This window comes from Vulpes vulpes, chromosome 2, assembly GCF_048418805.1.
Source record: "Vulpes vulpes isolate BD-2025 chromosome 2, VulVul3, whole genome shotgun sequence".
In the NCBI taxonomy this organism is placed as follows: Eukaryota; Metazoa; Chordata; class Mammalia; order Carnivora; family Canidae; genus Vulpes; species Vulpes vulpes.
Genome location: NC_132781.1, coordinates 103,437,495 through 103,449,891, shown reverse-complemented (window position 1 = coordinate 103,449,891; position 12,397 = coordinate 103,437,495). Strand labels below are relative to the sequence as shown.

The window sequence follows — 12,397 nt, the reverse complement described above, 5'->3', positions numbered from 1 at the left end:
TTTATTTATTTAAGAGAGAGAAAGCACACAGAGGGAGAGGGGGAAGCAGACTCCCTGCTGAGCAGGAACCTGATGCAAGGCTCCCTTGATCCCAGGACCCTGGGATCATGACCTGAGCTGAAGGCAGATGCTTAAGCAACTGAGCCACCCAGGTGCCCTTTGGAATTGTTTTAATCTGGCCCATCCTGGAAGCCTCCCTGAATCCTTTGCCTTGTGTAGGACACCTTTAGGTTGCCTGAATTTAAGATTTTTCTTTTTTTTTTTTAAGATTTTTAAAATGTATTCATTCACAAGACACACAGAGAAAGAGGCAAAGACACAGGCAGAGGGAGATGCAGGCTCAATGCAGGAAGCCTGATTCAGGACTCGATCCCAGGACCCCAGGATCACGCCCTGAGCCGAAGGCAGATGCTCAACCGCTGAGCCACCCAGGCATCCCTGAATTTAAGATTTTTCTATTCTCGCTTTTCCTCAAATGCCTGTTGTGTTTTTCGTGAAGCTTTTCACATTGCCCTTATTTTCACACAAAAACAAGCAAAATAAGAAATCTGAGGCATGTTGTTATAAGGTTTCCAATGTAGTTGCTTATTATTGAAAAGGTGACTGACGATCCCATAAGGCGCAAAGCCGGATGTTCTGAACCATACTTATCTACAGGTGACGTGGAAAAATACCAGTACTGTATTTGAAACTACACATTAAAAAATGTTTCTCTAAAATATTATCCAGGAGGTCTAGCAGGCAGCTCATTTGTGCAAGCAAGCAGTTACCCTGAGGGGAAATCTTTGGGTTTTGTTAGGTTTGATGACGTTGCGTTCTTAACGTGTCTTACTTTACATTTTACTTTGTTGATGATGCTCAGCACTCATGATAGATCTTTTACTATGGTTAGTTTTGTTTGCTTTCGTTTTATTTTATTTTTTTTTATAACCTGTTTTTCCTCTCCTGTCTACCTGATGATTTTTGAATTGTTTGTCTGTATATAGCTATAGACATAGATGCTACTGGCTTAGATGCAGAAGAAAATGATATTCCAGCAAACCACCGCTCCCCTAAACCCAGTGCAAACAGTGTAACGTCACCCCACTCCAAAGAGAAAAGAATACCCTTCTTTAAGAAGGTAACAATAACTTCCAAACTCCCATCTGTCCACCTGCTCACCTGCACTGCGTCACATTTCTGGTCCTGTTGACTGTCTGCGTCCTTTGATAAGCCAATAACGTGCATGCTGTGTTATTCTTTGTTTCTTTTCCATGCTGCTGTAGCTAAGCAGAAGCAGAAATCGGTAAGTTTACATTGACATAAGCTGTGTTTATCCTGCCACTGGCATCATTAGCATTAAATCCCACAGTTTCATTTAAATGCAGTCATTCCTATCCCAAGAAGAGAACCTCTCAAACAGCTAATTGAGTCCATGCCTTTCAAACCGACTAAATTCAGTGAGTGACCTTGTTAAAGCAAGATTACAGTACTTATCCTTTTTGATGGAATAAATATCTACCACCAAGGGAATCTGTTCCAACATTCTGAGATGTCAAACGCTGACAGCTCCAAATAATGCACCTCTACTGTGCATGCTTATTCTGTCTGTCTTTGTCTCTTTCTTTTTTTTCCAGAAATTTAACTTATATCAAGCATATTAAAACCATTATTAGATTCTGATTTATGCTATCCAGATACATAGCTTGTACTAAAAGAAATTATTCAATTTTTAATTTAGTCAGTATTTAAACTTCTAATCCACTAGGTGCAAAATCTGCCGATGAGCAAGACCATTGGAAAACTGCAGGCTTGTTTTGGCGGTTTACTGTGAGTTTCTCCTCTTGTCCTCTATAAGTACTCTCCCCCTGTTCTTGCCTTCTCCATCAGTCAGGTTGCAGGACCTCACCTGTCAGATAACGGGGCAGTGGCCACGCGTAGAGCCTTTGCCACTGGCCAGGCAAGATGCTACACGGTGATGCTCCTTGTCCCCGGACTGCAAACCAGAGTATTCCAGAGCTCCCTTTACTCCAGACAAAATCTGTTTCTTTTCACATGTTTTGTAGCTTGAAAGCATTATTTTTTAAGGACATCACCTCTTCCCCCCCGCCCCAACACACACACACACACGCACACACACACACACAATTTCCATTCCTTTCTTTTGACACACCACTTTGCACAGCCAACTGTGCTGTCTTCTGGAATCCTACTTCCTACTATTGAGCCATGTGTCCTGCACAAACCATGCGGACATCTCGTGACGTGTGTGGAGGAAAGCCGCCTCTGTCCCAAACTCCGTGTCCTTGGTTCTCTTCCCCTGCACACAAGCATTTGCCACATGGAGGAACTCTGAAATTATCCATGAGATGTCAGAGACTGCACTATAAAGTTTGTTTTGTTTTGTTTTGTTTTGTTTTTAAATAAATGAGGATTACTTTTATAATGGAAGGCCTTGGCGCTCCAGGCAAAAATGAAAACCCGGATTTTTTTTTGTGTGTGTTAACACAGACAGCCCCTGCTTGATGCAAACCCGCACCAGTGGGCCCTTCTCTCTGGTCCTACCTTCTCGGCGCAGCTAAACCTTGCAGCCAAGTGACAGACAGTCTTCCTAGTGCGGATGCCTAGAAAATCAGCATCCCTCAGACACTGAATTTTATAGAGCAGTGACATGAACTGAAACCATGTTAGTCGAGATATATTTTCAAAGTTTGCTTAGTCTTAAATTCTCAACCTTGAAAAATGTTGATTGTGATTTTTCAGCTAAAGAATTGGAACAAAATAAGGCTAGCAGGAAAGAGTAGGTAAAAATGATGGTGTCGGTATCCATAGGGCATAAAGTACCAATATTCCATCAAATAAGGTAATTTCTGTAGCTACCCTATTGAATAAGAAGCTGATTGATGACCAGCATGGGTAATGCTTCGCTAGTTGGCAGCCAGAGATCGAAGGAACCAAAGACCTCCAAAATACTGGGCCACTTAATACTTACAGACTCAAAATAAAATTTCTTGGTAGCTGTGCAATTCATATTCCCAATTCCAACAATGGAAAAGGTATTCTTATACTGAATAGCTATAAGGACTTGGCTTCTAAACATTCTCAGTATGATCCCAGACGGAATCACTGTCATGACAAATATGCTTATGATGCCTTCGGCACTGGTATTCATTCTTCTGTTATTGATTATGTGGTGAACTTTGATGTAGAGCTCAAAACCAACAAGATAACCTGAGATTCACGGATGAGGCTCTTTTCCATGTTTTAGGCTGCTTTTAGACTGGTGCTTGTGGCCTCTGTGCTGTTACTGTATTATGTTTGTCTTGTTTTGTTTTGTTTTTTTTTTCCCTGTTTGAAAATGTATTTTACCTTTCTTGTGTCTATTAAAATTAAGTTTGAACACTAGGTAAAATCTGAAGGACTAAAATTTGACAGCACGGTCACAGCATTATTTTCACCCCCCATAAATATATTTGTCTGCTACTCTAGACGAAATCTCAACATGGAAACTATTGAGCTGAAATGCTTTTTAACTCCCCGCCCCGAAGCAAGTTAAATTTGATCAAAGTCATAAAGTTTGTAATGGGCAATTTTTTAAAAAGATTTATTTATTGATTTGAGAGAGTGAGAGAGAGCGAGCAAGCACAAGCAGCAGGGAGGGGCAGAGGGAGAGAGAGAGAGAATCTCAAGCTGATTCAGCGCTGAGCACAGACCCCCAGGCAGGGCTCTCAGTCTCCTCACCCTGAGATCATGACCTGAGTCAAAACCAAGAGTCAGAAGCTCAGCTGACTGAGCCTCCCAGGTGCCCTGTAATGGGCCATTTTAAGCAACAGTAGAATGTTCTTGGGCAACAGGCTGATGCAGAAGTTCACATTCGCACGTTAGTTTTGCAATTTCTTAAAATAGTTTAAAAAAATTTTTTGTCTCTGTGATTCTAAAAATATATCTTTTTTGGACACTCCTTAATGCCGAAAGATTCACATGACACTGATTTGTTTACCTCCGAGTTTAAGGCCTCTCTCTCTCCTCTGCAATAAAAAAAAGTCATTTTGAGTCCCTGTAGCATTTTCTGCTTTGGAAATAGCTGGTTTTGATGTAATCAAGCAGATTAGCTGTTGTTACCCGATTTTTTTGAAAAAAAAAAAAAAAAACTTGACCATTTTATGTGAAGCAGCTAAGCTGAAAATTTTGCGAAATTTTAGAAATTGCTGCAAAATTTAGCTCCTCCCTCTGCTCTTCCAAAAAGGAGAGGAATTATCCTGGAAAGGCATGAATTAGTTATATAACAGAGACATTACCTAAACCACTCTAGGGAAGCATATTAGATGTGCAAGTTGATAGCAAACCTTGTGAGGCCCCTGTAGCGTGCTTGAATATGCTAGCACACATTAACCACCTTCCTTCCAAGACACATAAACCTTATATTTCAAGTTTCCACGTTTCAAGGTCTAGAGACCAGAAATTCAAAAACATGAATCACTAACCTGTGCTAGTGACCTTAATTACTGCTTGCTGGAACAAGCATGCCTGTTAGCCTTAAACTCTCACAGTAATGCAGGGCTTTTCAAGTATTTGGTAATGAACTTTATAATGTTTCAAAATTAGGCTTTATCCAGGTAAGACAAACCTCTAAGATGCAAAGCTAGCTAAGACCTTTCTTTTCTCCGTACTTAACCGCGATAGGCCTGATCGTTCAAGTCTTCAGAAAACTCTCAAATGCATTTGAAAGCTGTGTTAACTTCCAGTAAAGCCTAAAGCATCTATTCTGCATGAGGCATGTTTCTGTTCTTTCACCTAGTTTTTGTTCAAAAGCAGCACTTCCTGCTTTAGGAACTAATATGTCAGTAGTATTTCTTGAGGAGAGCAAGAAAACTGTAAACAATTCGGTAACTTGAGAACTTTAGGAAAATAAGCCCACCAATCTTTGTTTCAGTTTATTGAAGAAAGAGGCAAGTAATAAAAAATGTATATAAAAATCAAAAAAAAAAAAAAAAAAAAAGGAAAGGTCTGGAAAGCCAGTGCCTCCTATTACAGAGTTCAGAAAGAATAATTTATACTTAAAATATTTAAGTTCCCCTGCCTGTCAACCATCTGAAGTCCTCCCCTCTCTTTCTGCAGACAGAGCACACTCCTCCTTATGATGTGGTACCTTCCATGCGGCCAGTGGTCTTGGTGGGCCCTTCTCTGAAGGGGTACGAGGTAAGTGCCCTCTGGAGCCCCCTATATTTGACTTTCGCTTGCTGAACTGCTCTGTGACCCCCACCTGCCTCTTGAATTTAGAGCTTAAAGAACTTATAGCAGGGAAGCATGTTGTTTTCCAGGTTGTGGTATATATCTCTTCCTGTTGTGTTCTGTTTTTATAGCTGTTGCTTTGGAGGTTTTGCTGGCTTCTGCTTACTCAGTCTGGGGAAATGGTATCAAATGGAGAGTGCCTGAAAACACTTGCAGAGTCAGTGTATCGTCACTAAAACATCAGGATAAATTTGGGGAACTTGGCCTTTTTAATTGTCATTGTATCAGAACTCTGCAGCAGAAAAATGTGAAAAAAAAAAAAATCTTACACGTGCAGTGCTGTCCAAATGGGAAGCCCAGGTTTTTAAACAATCTTAGGAATATAATTGTTGTAATTAGTACTATTTTCATTTTATCTTAATGTATTGCTTGCTCAATTGCAGGTCACAGATATGATGCAGAAAGCGTTGTTTGATTTTTTAAAACACAGATTTGAAGGGCGGTGAGTATTTCAGAATACTGGTTTTGTGGATTTTTCTTGAAGATGACAAAAGCTGGGTGGGACAGGCAGGTGATCACAGAGAAAACTACTCTCCAAAGTCTGTATGGTGATGGGCAGTAAGTATCATTCAGCTCAATCTGATTCAGTAAATATTTGTCGTTTTTGCTCAGCACATCCTCAGTCCTAGATAAGCAGCTCTCTGTTCCCGCACCTGCCTCTGTGAGGGGAACCTGGCCACATCCTCACTGACCTGTATCATCCTAAATTTATCATTAGCTGGCTCTTAGTGCTGCCCAGAAATAATATTTAATATCTCTCTTCTATTCACTTTTCTACTCTTCAAGACTTCTGTACCATTTCCTTTCTCACCAAGCCCCAAAACCCCATCTCCTCTCCCTCTTCAATGAACTTGCTTCCATAGACACAGTAGAAGCAAACAGAGGAGAACTTTCAAAAGATTGTCCCACCACCACACCGAGCCCAACTTGCGTGTTTGCCTGGATGCTCTGCTTCTACTCTGTTCCGAGCGATGGCCATCCCACCCACTTGGGCACTAGATCCCATTCCCCATCTCAACACAACTGTAAAACCCTTGCCTTTCTCCTCATCGCTACTTCTCATTCTAATGGAATCTCCCTCAGCACCTAAAAATGTAGTTATTTCTCCCTTCTCAATGAAGTTTGAACCATATTCCCCTCTGCTATCCCATTTTCTCCTTTTCTTTACAGCAGAACTCCCTCAAAATGTGGTACCTACTTGTTCTCCTTGTACCGATGTGGTCTCCAGTTACTCATCCATCACTCAACCAAAACTAGTCCTGTTAGATGAGCAGTGACCTTCCCATTACCAAATCCATGGGCGAATCCTCAGTCCTCCTCTTAATTGACGTGTTGGACTACTTCATCCTCTTTTAAATACTTTATGTATGTGATCTCTGCAAGTACGCTTTCCTGGTTTTTCTTTGATCTCATTTTGTCTCCTTTTTCTCCTTGGCTGGTTCTTCCTCTTCAACTAGACATCTTGGAGCGGCCACGGCTAAGTCCTTTGGTCTTCTCTCTTCAAGTTACACTCATTCCATGAGTGGTTTCATTTGATGTTAGACTTGTAAATAGCATTCCTTTGTAGGTCTGTCCTCTGAACTCCAGATCCATATATCCAACTGCCTATTCAGTATCACTGCCAAGGTGTCTAATAGACTTCTCAGACTTCCCAACTTCTCCCAAAAACCTCCTTTCATAATATCCCACACCTCAAGTACACCTGCTTTGTCTTTCAGACCCAAGACCCAACTGCCCCAGATCACTGAATCATTCTTTTTTTTTTTTAATTTTTAAAAATTTTATTTATTTATGAGAGACAGAGAGGCAGAGACATAGGCAGAGGGAGAAGCAGATTCCCCTTGGGGAACCCAATGTAGGACTCGATCCCAGGACCCTGGAATCATACCCTGAGTCAAAGGCAGATGCTCAACCACTGAGCCACCCAGGTATCCCTCACTGAATCATTCTTAACTGTCTTTTTCTCTTGTATCCTGCATCCAAATGCCGTTGTCTGTATCTTCAAAATCTATCAAGAATCTGATGACTTCTCACACATCTTCTGCGATCCTTTTGGCCTAAGACACAGGCACCCCTCCCTGGTTTATCATCATAAATAGCTTCCTAACTTGTATCTTTGCTTCTGTTATTGCTTCCTTAACCTCTCTTCTCAATTCAGCCAGAACAACTCTTGTTAAACTGTGAGTGGGTCTTATACCTGCTTTGTTCAGATCCATCCAGTAGCTTCTCTTTTCACTGAGTAAAAATCAAAGTCCTCATAGTGGCCTTTAAGACCCTCTCTGGTCTGACCATCCACAATCCCACCCCGCTCCTTACTTTTGACACCATCTCTTACATTCTCATTCTGCTCCTGCTACACTGACTTCCTTGTTCCATGAGTGTTCTAGACATCCAGATACATGCCCACCTCAGGGCCTTTGCACTTACATTTTCCTTTGCTAAGAACACTTTTCCCTCAAATACTCTCCTTGGTATATGTGCACACTACACACACACACACTCTCTCTCGCTCTTTCTCTCTCTCTCTCTCTCCTTTCCTTGACTTTTCCCATAATTCTTTTGTACATTTTATTTATTAATTTTGTTTGCTGCCATTCTCCTATAGTTAGACTATCAACCCATGAGGGCAGATTTTTGGCTTTTTGTTTGTTTGTTGAATCTATTCTGTGAACTGTTGTGTTCTCAATGCCTGGGACCGAACTCAGTGTAAAGGGCACATGGGTGAATGTTGAATGAATGTTTTCCATATATGCCCTGCTAGAGAAATGCAGAGATGTTGAAGCCACTCACTGTCTTTGTAGACCTTAGATGTCAACCATAATCTGAAGCCTTGAGCAGTAAAATACGAAATAGATGAAGGGGCAGCTCAGCATGTGCATGTCCGAGGTATACGGATTATAAGGGGAGGGAGGGATTGATGCAGACAGGAATGTTCAACATCTAGGAAAGGGTTTTTAAATGGTAACTAAGATTTCACTAACTCAAATTAGAAAGAGAAAGGCCTGTCCAGTAGAGGGTGTTAAGTGGGTGAAAGCACCAAGGTGTGCCACAGCATCATGTGGAAGGCAAGCTTCCTAGAGGTCTTCAACTCAAGTCTCTAGACAAGGAGTGACTGGTAACAGAGCCAGGGCCGTATCTGGTGTACCATGTTCATCGTCTTGGACGTAATCTTTGTCCTCTCTTCCCTTCCCCACTCAGTCTGCTTCAACAAATTTTATTGAACATACTCTGTGTGCTGGACATTGTGAGGAACAAAGTCAGATGAGGGCTTGGGCTTCATGGAGCTCACTTCTAGTTAGCTGGAAGGAAGACTTGAGTCAAAGAATCTGTGGTCAGAGTTAAGCCAGTTCCCGAAGCATCAATGACACAACAGGAGTCTAAAATGGAAACTGAAATTTAAGCAAAGAGTAGATTTCAGGGGACCTAGGAACATACAGGGCTAGTTTACATTTCTGTATTTTTTTAAAAGATTATATTTATTTATTTGAGAGAGAGAGAGGGAACACACACATAAGCAGGCAGAGAAGTAGAAGGGAAGGAGAGGCGGGGCTCGATCCAGGACCCTGAGATCACAACCTGAGCGGAAGGTAGACACTTAACTGACTGAGCCACCCAGGCATCCCTGTATTTTTGTATTTTTAACAAGACAAATCTGGTGCCTCTCTTCTATGTCCCTGTCCTTCTTACAATAGATAGTATCTGTGGGTTTGTGTTCTTTTAAGTTTCTTAGTATACCCCTTGCTTCCTTGACTGCACCTGCTCTTACGGTCATTTGTAATTGATACTGACTTTCAGCAGGGGAGTCAGGGACAGGAGGACAAGCAAAGGACTGAAAGAGACAGAAAAGGAATTAGAAACTATAATCAAGGTCCACCTTATCAAATGTTCCTAATTCAATTTTGTTTTTCATAACTTGAAATATTTTTTAGTTTGTGCCAGGAAAACACCACCTTTGGTGTGGTCCAAGGCAGTCTGGCACTGGCCAAGTTAAAAAAAAAAAAAATCCCCCTCAATCAGGCTTATTTACCTTTCAGTTCTCTATGCTTGGCTCTGTCACTTATCCTAATTTGGGATTGTCTTCTTGAGCATGCACACCCAGGAAATTGCTAGACAAAGCACTGTGCTTTCCATGACTGACTTAACCCACTGCCTGTTCCAAAATGCCAAAGATGGAAAAATGCGATGGCATTTCCTTACTCTTTAAACCTAGTAAGTTCTGAATTTGGAAGAGAGATTCCAGCCATAGGGCATTGCTTGAACCTGTGCTCTAATGTATTAGCCCATTCAGATTGATTTCATTTAAGAAACAATGAGCAAAATATTTGAATGTTGTATCAGTCTGTTCTTTCTGGCCAGAAGTAATTTTCACATGGCTTTATTAATGGAGCAGTCTTGGCTCATTTGACTCATAGAGCTCAAGTTCAACATTCTAGGCTTGGGAATCACCAATTAAAGATCTTTAAAGGAATGAAGAGGGTCTCTAACAAACACTTGGAAAAATCCATGTAAAATTTAATTTTTTAACCTCTGGCAAGACATCTAGAGTACCTGGGTCATTAAATGTCTTTAGTTTTGGTAGCAGTAGGGGGGAGAAAACTTGTCGAAAGTATCAGGTACCTCCATGCACTTGTAATTTTAAAATGGAAAAATAAATTACTCCTTAATTATCTATTAAATAAGCTAAATTTATTTTTTAAAAACTTGAAGCCCATGGGGGGAAAGATATATGAAAGGAAGTGCTGGTGATGGAAAGATTCTTGATAGGAATTCTTTTCTGTTCTCAAACCTAGTTAAGTTCATTTGTTGAAGCCCTGGAGAGTTGTCAGAATTGTGATCTTGGCTGTTAAATAGCATTTAAGTGTGTCAGGTCAAAGAATAGATGATAAATCATTATCCTCTTTCTGTTGTGTGCCATAGAGTAGCCCATTTAAAATCCGATCCATCCTAACCAACTGTGTCATGTAAACAAAGCAATCTGCGGATTCATCCTTGTAGGACATTGACAGGTAAATTAACAAGGAAATAGAGGACAAAGAGGAAAGCTACCACCAGTGATGAATTGGGTTTTCCTCCCCAGTGACTTTGAAAATGTCAGCTGTCAGCACTGAAGTGTCTGGAATGCGAACTGAATTGTAGGGATGTATACACTGGTGAATCTTCTGCAAAGGAATCTTACTGGAAATCAATAATCCTGGGCAACTGTACATCACTTAGTTTTGTTGTGTAGATAATTTGCTTAGATGTGAGACGACTTCTTCTAAACTGGTGGTTATCTAGCCTGGCTGCATACTAAAATCATCTGCAGCACGTTAAAAATAAAATACCAACCAAATAAGGGCTTATGTTCCACCTGTGGCCAACTGAAACCAAATCCCTAAGGGAGGACCTAATGTACCTTTAGAAGGTTACATGGTGGCAATTTTGGTATCCCGTGAAGGCTAAGAACCACTACTCTGAACTGTCCCCCGAATTTTGCCCTTATAGTTTTCAAGGTCTCCTTTTTGGCAGAACCCCAAGTAGTGACAATTCCCAAAGCATAACTTTAGGAGTTGAAATAGGATAGTGACCCAACTTCACACAGCCTACGAAGCTAACCACAGAAGCAGGTCAGTGGATTCTCAGCTGAGCAGTACCATGTGCAGAAAGGCCCAAGCAGGTGGGAGAGGGAGGATGTATTATTATAGAAAATCCTGTCCTGCTGCTGGGTCAGTTCCCCATGTAGAAGGACACACCTACACTGTGGTCATCAGGAGAACCTGGGCCCCACATAGCTCTACTAGTGTAATGCCCGGCACTTCAGGTGCTCACTCTGCCCTCTGCCTAGAACACCATGCCCACACTACCCATATGGCTCATCCCCTCACTTCCCTCACCTCTGACCACAGGTCAACTTTTCTGAAAGGTGTTCCTTGAACACCAAGCATGTACCCTCTGCCTCACCCCATCTGTGTCCTCATTACCCTGCATTATTTTTTTAATGGTATTTATGACCACCTGACATCAGACATCTGTCTACTTCCTTCTACTCATTCTCTCTTCCATGAGAATTTGGGTTCCATAATAGCACCCCAATGATTAGCACATAGTAGGCACTCGATAAATCAGTGTTGAATGAATGTCTCCCTCCATGGCGCCACAGTTGCTCCATGTGAAGGGAGTACTGTTACCTCCTTTATAGCTGGAGCTTCCCAGATGGTACCACCCTAACTGCTAGACCCACCCCCAAATAAATAACTTTTTTTAAAAAAAGATGGAGAGGGAGAGGTGAAGAGAGAGAGAGAAACCCAAGTGGTCTCCATGCAGAACCCGATGCAGAACTTTATCTCAGGACCCCAAGATCTCAACCTGAGCTGATACCAACAGACGCTTAACCACTGAGACACCCAGGTGCCCTTAAATACAAACATCTTGAACAATGACCAAGCATTGTGTGTTTCACCTCTAGCCTGATTTCACTTGTGAATGCATTTTGAAATAATAATGAAAATGTTTAAATCAGTGTTTTAGTGTCTCCTTGCTTTTAACACATTGAATAAAATTTTCATCTAAGAAAAAAAAAATTTTTCATCTAAGTACAAAAAGCTCAAAAATCATATGCTTATTTTTTTAAAAAACAGCAGCCCCACTGGCAGTAAGAAGAAATGGAAACATACAACAATACAGATGAATCTCACATCCATTATGGAAAGTGAAAGAAGCTCCATTCAAAAGGCTGCAGTAATATTTGGGGAAAGGGAAAGCTTTAGGGACCAAAAAAAAAAAAAACCAGTTCTCTGGGTGCCAGGGGTAGGGAAGAGGGGCAGACTGACAACTAAGAGGGCAGCGCAAGGGAATTTTGTGGGTCGGGGGTATGGAACTATTTTCTATCATGACTGTGATTACAGATAGAGAATTCTATTAACTGGTCCAAGTTCTGGAAAGAATGAATTCTATGGGGTATAGAGGAACACAGATTTCTCTGTAAATGCCAATGTCCCTTCCCACACTTACTAAATGCCCTGCTCTTCAGACGGCAGCCACTCTGAACTGTTTTAGCTCTATCTTTTGGTTATTTACTCCTTGCTTCCCAATAACATGCCTGATTTGCTACTTGAGTTATCGGTGTTAGGCGGTGGCTACTGGCTTC

The 12,397-nt window shown here is 41.3% G+C and overlaps 1 protein-coding gene across 11 annotated transcripts in view; it reads left to right on the top strand.

Moving 5' to 3' along the window:
* The window catches only part of CACNB2 (calcium voltage-gated channel auxiliary subunit beta 2), a 376,515-nt gene that overhangs the window by 344,762 nt on the left and 19,356 nt on the right, over nt 1–12,397 (top strand). For 6 of the 11 annotated variants that reach the window (XM_026015822.2, XM_072749414.1, XM_072749417.1 and 3 more), the window contains 3 exons: nt 987–1,120; nt 5,098–5,178; nt 5,655–5,713. In XM_026015822.2, coding sequence (XP_025871607.1) covers nt 987–1,120; nt 5,098–5,178; nt 5,655–5,713 — 274 coding nt within the window. Of the gene's footprint in view, nt 1–986; nt 1,121–1,265; nt 1,286–1,747; nt 1,810–5,097; nt 5,179–5,654; nt 5,714–12,397 lie in introns of all 11 variants that reach the window. The other 5 variants (XM_026015848.2, XM_072749415.1, XM_072749418.1 and 2 more) reach the window with 2 other exon arrangements.